The sequence below is a fragment of the Eulemur rufifrons genome, chromosome 18 (genome assembly GCF_041146395.1).
Source record: "Eulemur rufifrons isolate Redbay chromosome 18, OSU_ERuf_1, whole genome shotgun sequence".
NCBI lineage: Eukaryota > Metazoa > Chordata > Mammalia > Primates > Lemuridae > Eulemur > Eulemur rufifrons.
This window is the reverse complement of record NC_091000.1, coordinates 69,942,195-69,948,601: the sequence shown is the minus strand read 5'-3', so window position 1 is coordinate 69,948,601 and position 6,407 is coordinate 69,942,195. Positions and strand designations below refer to the sequence as shown.

At 56.1% G+C, this 6,407-nt stretch overlaps 1 protein-coding gene across 1 annotated transcript; it reads left to right on the top strand.

Moving 5' to 3' along the window:
* Positions 1 to 3,752: 3,752 nt before the first annotated feature.
* On the top strand, positions 3,753 to 4,967 carry FOXQ1 (forkhead box Q1). The gene has a single exon (XM_069493523.1). The coding sequence runs from the start codon at positions 3,753 to 3,755 to the stop codon at positions 4,965 to 4,967; it is 1,215 nt and encodes a 404-aa protein (XP_069349624.1).
* Positions 4,968 to 6,407: the final 1,440 nt, after the last annotated feature.

The window sequence follows — 6,407 nt, the reverse complement described above, 5'->3', positions numbered from 1 at the left end:
CCCCAGGGGAAGGTAATTTTAAGTTTACCTTCTCTTTAGATCCAGAGGTCAACAACAGGGCTACTGGCAGACGTTAACACGGCAAGAAACTGACAGCTTTGTCCAGATGGCCAGGTGGGTGCTGCTATCAAGATAGTTCTGTAGTCCCTTTGTGCTGGGAAGCTGCATGCTCTTCTAATGCATGGAGCAAGTCATCAATATTTCTACTGGGAGGCCACGTCCAGTCTACTAAATCACCTTAGGTATTTTAGAAATAAAATTATTTCCTTGTCAGATTAGTGTTTAGGAACTAGGTCAGTGAAGCACTATCAAATTATGAAAGCTTTAAATTTGCAGATAGTTTCCATAGTTGATTAAGATAGCTCTTGGTGCCTGGAGACATATGCATTATCTTCCTTTGCCTAAAACCACTTCATAGAGGCCACCAGAAGTGTGAACTGATCCTTTGCCACAGTTTACTCACTTATCTCCCTGGAAATTAAAGGGCAAGGGGGAAAATGAGCTAACAGGTCTTTCTTACCTGCAACTATTTGGTCAGCTCCACCTACAGGCATTTATGATTAACCCATCAATGGCATACTCCCCAAGGATTGAGAATTAGGGAGCAGAAATCTCCAAGCATTTCTGGGAAGTGTTATGAAGGAACACAATAATCCAAGTGACTTTTTTGCAGTGTCTGGGCTCTTAAACTGTACTCAGCCTTCAGGGCATTGTGGACAGACATGCAGGGAATGGATGCCTTTCTCCATCCTTTCCTGGTTTCTCTCATAGCTGCAAAATGGGAATGATTTCTGGGCTCTAAAACAACAGCTAAAAATGATAATACCAACATCAACTGAAAAAGGAAAGAGCAGTTTTATTTCTGATTGTAACTGAAGACAATGATTTTATCCTCAGCAAACGGCATATTTGTGTGGCAAGGATCGGGGAATACAGCCACGAAGGAAAAAAAAAACAAAAACTGCACTCCTAGAGGTTACATTTTAGTTGGGGGGGGGATCCTTTCCAGGTAGCCCACCTCCCACCGTTCTCACCCAGGGACCTTCCTTCCCAAAGTCCACTTAGATGGCTGCACACAGCTCTTCACCTGACCATGCCCTGAGTCATTCTGAAAATAGAATTGGTTTTCCTGCTGAGAATTCTCCCACTCCACCCCACTCCCTTGGCCCCAAACTTTTCAGGTTCCCAACCTGCAGACAGCAGCCTACCTGATAGGAGTGACAGGTGGAGCAGAACTTTGCCCCACCTGAGATCCACGTAAGGGGAGGCCCTGCTGCCGCTGGAGAGGGTAAAGGAGCTAAGTAAGAAAAAGGAAAAGTGAGACATGGAGGGGGGTAGTACCTTCCCTGGTAGCAGCCAACACTCCTTGGCCACAGGACACACTGGCCCTGGAGTCTCACAGTGGCCTCCCTTAGACTATGTAGTGACCATGGGACCCCACCTCAACCCCCCTTGGGCTTATCTCCCTCATAAAATAGGCATGCACCCTCCTGTCCTGCCCACCCCTGGCGTTCAAGGAGGATGACACACTATGAATGCCTTTTATCCCTGGCCAAATCAATGCCTCTTCACCTCGCTGATTTCTTTCTTGTCGGAGCTCACTTTCCTCCCCAGGTCGGGGGACCACCAAGTCTCAGGGCTAGCGCTGAGCAGACCCCCTGTGGGGCAGCTCATCTCCCTAGAAGCCACTCCCCACCCTATCCGCCAAGCGCAGACGTCATAAATGTCAGTGTAATCTCCAAAGGCGATCATTCCCCCCAAAACACAAAAACAACAGAGCCGCGGATGGCTCTGTCATTCCGTCTGCCCCATTGTGAATGCCTTCAAAACTCCTAGAATAAAGACAAGAGAGGACTGTGTACGTTTTCTACACAAATGGTGGAAAGTAATAAAATAAACATCAAAGGTGAGCTCCCACCTACTCCCGGCTCCGTCGCTGTTTGCAACAAAGGCAGGAAAAAGGAGGAAACTTCGGCGTGGTAGGGCAGCGGGTTAGAGTGCACCCTTCCCAGAGGGCGGGGCGTCCTTTCCCTGGACTGTGGACTCTCCGGTGGGATCAGGCCCCTAGCGATGGAGAATGGTTTCCCCTTTCGATACCTTCCAACATCGGTGTCACTGAAGCCACAGCAAAAGTTCTAAAGGAGTTTTGGAAAGAAATGGCCATTAACACGTCTCGCTCTCGCCCCGGCCCGGGAACACGCCCTCCCAGTCGTTCCTGTTGACCGTCGAGACCGGGAAAAGCGCGGCTGAGCTCGGCGGCTTCTGAGGCTTCCGCAAGGGCCCAAGCGTAGGCAAAGCCTGGCACCCGCGCCAGACACAGCGGCCCCACGGGAAGAGGGGGATGCTGCTGCCCTGCCCCAAGAGCCACCAACCAGGTAAAGAAAAAGGTAAAGTAAGACAAAAGAAAAGTGAAAGTCAGAGCCCATTTAGTGAGCAAGAATCAAGGTCATCCGAAAGGCGCGCACAATTTCAAGCCCAGTATTTTAGAAAACAAAGATAGATAGTCTCTGAAATGAAAACATATGAAGGGGCAGCACGTGGCTCCGGAAAGGGATCACTGCCAAGTATGTCCCGCGCGGTTCCTGCTGTTCGACACCTGGCGGAGACCAGGGAGGTTGGGTTCCTAGGAAGCACCATTTCACTGCTGGAGAAGCAAGCAACGCCGCGCGCGGCTTAGGCCCAGCCCTTTCAGGTGTCCCCCTAGGGGTACCATGCAGTTTTCCTGTGCCAGGCACACACGCCCAAATCGCCTCCCGGAACGCCAGGGCGCGGGAACCTCCCCCCTCCCCCCCCCCCCGCGGGATACCAGGGGCCGGGCGCTCTCACCTGAGCGGAGGAGCGGGCGGGCGGGGCCGCCCCGCGCGCGCACACGCACACTCGCAGACACGCGCACAGCCCAGCGGCGCGCGCGCTCCCCATTGGCGGGAGGAGGAGGGCGGGGCCGGCCGGACCCAAAACAAACACCTGCGCGGGGCGACTTCGTCGCCGCGCCGTAGCCTGGCCTCGGCCTGGTGAGAGCCCGCGTGGGAGCCGCGGCCACCTTGGCCACCTAGTTCCGCCAACCGCTTGCCGTCGCCGCCCAGGCTCCGCCCCCGCGGTGCTGCCGCAGGGTTATATTGGGCCGGGCCGAAGGTGGAGGCGACACGCAGCCGCGGCTGGCCAGCGCGGATATGCTGCCCCGGAGGCCGGGGGCGGGAAGGCGGCTGCGGGCGCTGCGGCCCCGCGGACTCGGCTCCGAGGGTGCTCAGGCCTAAAAGCGCCGGACCTTTCCCCGGCCGAGGCGCGCACGGCATCCAGCACCATATCCGCGCCCGAGGACGCCTGCACGGGACCTGGGACTGCCAGTGAAGAACCCCTCCTAGGCTCTTTTAACGAATAGCAGATGCGAACGCTTCTTCCCTCCAGCAGGAAATTCTAAGCCCGGAGCGCTCGGGCACCAGAGGGTGGAACCGCAGCCACCCTCAACTCACCTCAAAGTCTCTAATCCTCGAACTGAAGGTGGCACCCACCCAACTCCTCCCTCTCCGCTCCTCTCAGTCCACCCAACACTCACAGGCCCTCCAAAGAAAATTTCTAGCGGAAGACGACTCTTCTACGGAAAAGTGACTGTCTCGCAAGACCAGGGAAAGCTCCCGGGAGAGAAAGTCAAGGCCCCCCGGCCCTGGGATCGCAATCCCAGTCCCGGGCGCCAGCTTCCCAAGACCGCGCGAAGGAGAAGGGTACGGCGCCCGGCGGGGACTGGGTGCGCGGGCATGAAGTTGGAGGTGTTCGCCCCGCGCTCGGCCCACGGGAACAAGCCGGGCAGCGACCTGGAGGGCGCGGGCGGCAGCGACGTGCCGTCTCCGCTGTCGGCCGGCGACGACTCCTTGGGCTCGGACGGGGACTGCGCGGCCAACAGCCCGGCAGCGGGCGGCGGCGCCAGCGCCGGGGATCTGGCCGCCTGTAGCGAGCGGAGCGCGGGCGGCGGGACGGGCGCGGAGGAGGAGGGCCCCGCTGCGGCGGAGGAGGGGGGCGCGGCGGCCGGCGCGGCGGGGCCCGGCGCTGGGGGCGGCGAGGGCGCGCGCAGCAAGCCGTACACGCGGCGGCCCAAGCCCCCGTACTCGTACATCGCGCTTATCGCCATGGCTATCCGCGACTCAGCCGGGGGGCGGTTGACGCTGGCCGAGATCAACGAGTACCTCATGGGCAAGTTCCCCTTTTTCCGCGGCAGCTACACGGGCTGGCGCAACTCGGTGCGCCACAACCTCTCGCTCAACGACTGCTTCGTCAAGGTGCTGCGCGACCCCTCGCGGCCCTGGGGCAAGGACAACTACTGGATGCTCAACCCCAACAGCGAATACACCTTCGCCGACGGCGTCTTCCGCCGCCGCCGCAAGCGCCTGAGCCACCGAGCGACAGCTCCCGCGCCCGGGCTGCGGCCCGAAGAGGCCTCGACCCAGCCCGCCGCGGCGCCCCCGCCGCCCGCGCCCACCGCCCCGGCCTCGCCCCGCGCGCGCTCGCCCGCCCGCCAGGAGGAGCGCGCCAGCCCCGCGGGCAAGTTCTCCAGCTCCTTCGCCATCGACAGCATCCTCAGCAAGCCCTTCCGCAGCCGCCACGACCGGAACGCGGCCCCCAGGGCGCAGCTACCGTGGGCCGCCGCGCCCTGCCCGCCGCTGCCCGCGTACCCTGCGCTCCTGCCGGCGGCGCCCGGCGGGCCCCTGCTGCCGCTCTGCGCGTACGGCACGGGCGAGCCACCGCTGCTGGGCACGCGCGGGGCCGAGGCGACGTCCGCCGCGCCACCGCCCGCGCCGCACCTCCTGCTCGCGCCCCTCTCGGCCCCGGCCCCCGCCAAGCAGTTCCGAGGCCCGGCGGCCGGCGGTGGTCCGCACCTGTACTGCCCCCTGCGGCTGCCCGCGACCCTGCAGGCGGCCTCGGCCTGCGGCCCCGGCCCGCACCTGCCCTACCCGGTGGAGACGCTCCTGGCCTGAGCCGTGCTGTGGCGGCTGAGTCCCGCAGGGGTGGCGCCGTCGGGGAGCCGAGGAGCGCAGGCTCCCGGGCTTTGCACTTTCTATCCAGAGGAAATGGGACTTTTAGAAAAAAATCTCCATCAAACGTGCCTTAAAGCTAAAGCATTTTGACAGAAATGTTATAACTTAGTCCAGAATATTTTCCTTCAACTTTCATAGCTTTACAGAGGACCAAAGCAGTTCTTAATTGTTTTAGTTTCTTGGCCAAGCCTGTTCCTTCCTCCCTTCATAAAGATTTTTCTCTCTCCTTGCCGCCCAAGATCCCTTTATTCCTACTATTTTTGTCCCACCCTTATTGATTTATCCCCCTCCTCCCCAAAAAAGTACATCAGGGAACCATTCCATATGATAAACGATATGACTACTGTTTGGGGTTTACTGGGCCCCATCCGTGTACGTATGTGGCATTTACAGGTATGACTGAGCGTGAGAAAGGTGTCAGAGAATCTTAGGTCATTTCTCTGCTATCGACCAATGCTTCACTGTGCCAAAAGGGAAAAAAATGTTGTTGGGTTTTGTAATTAAATTATTTATATATTTTTGAGACCTGAATTGAAAATGTTGCAGGCAACGGGCCACAGCTTTATTAGTGGTTCTCTAACTGTGGTCTCCTTGGGCCAAGTAATCTCTTTAAAGGAAAAGTTAGCATTATGTGTGTGGGGTGCCAGGACCACTGCCACTGAAAAGCAAGTGTGATTTTTATTTTTAATATTATTTTATTTGTGTCTGTGTATATATTCGTGTGTGAATTTTATGAAACCCAAGCATAGTGCTTATTTTTTAATAAAACGTACAGCTGACTTAAACACTTTGTCGTGATAGATTGGAGGTGGGGAGTTTTTACCTTCCCCCAAAATATGGGTTCAGGTTTGGGTCTCAAGAGACTTCCTTTGGGGATCAAAATATTTTCCTGAATAATTTAATAAAAATAGAATGGCCCTCCAGATTTCCTTACCAGACACATTGCTGTACAAATTTCCAGGATAGGACTTCCACTAGTGGGATTTCTTAAACTGTAAACCAGTTACCTCTGTAAGTATTCACCTAAGAATTACCAGGAAAAAAATGATAAGGTAAGTGTCCCTCTGTCCCCCAAGCATCCTTTAGCAGGCAAGCTGAGCTCTCGACAAGCCTATAGGCAAGCAGACATTTTCAGGTAAATTGGTTAGGATTAAGGGCTCAAAAAGCTAGAAAGTTAATCTTGTGGTAAGACTATCTCAACACACCAAAGATGTCTTCAGAGCAGTTTTGAGAGCAACTTGAATGTCAATGTTTTTGTCAAAACAAAACTACCCACCATTTTAGGAATGCAAAATCCAATTGGTTGTGAACCAATCCGTAGTATTTTTTTTTTTTTCATTCTCCTGCTCATTTGTGAAGGTATCCTTTGTAAAGGTGGAG

What these genes read in the sequence shown, in the direction of transcription:
- FOXQ1 (XM_069493523.1), top strand. Translation starts at nt 3,753, where the DNA reads ATGAAGTTGGAGGTGTTCGCCCCGCGCTCGGCCCACGGGAACAAGCCG.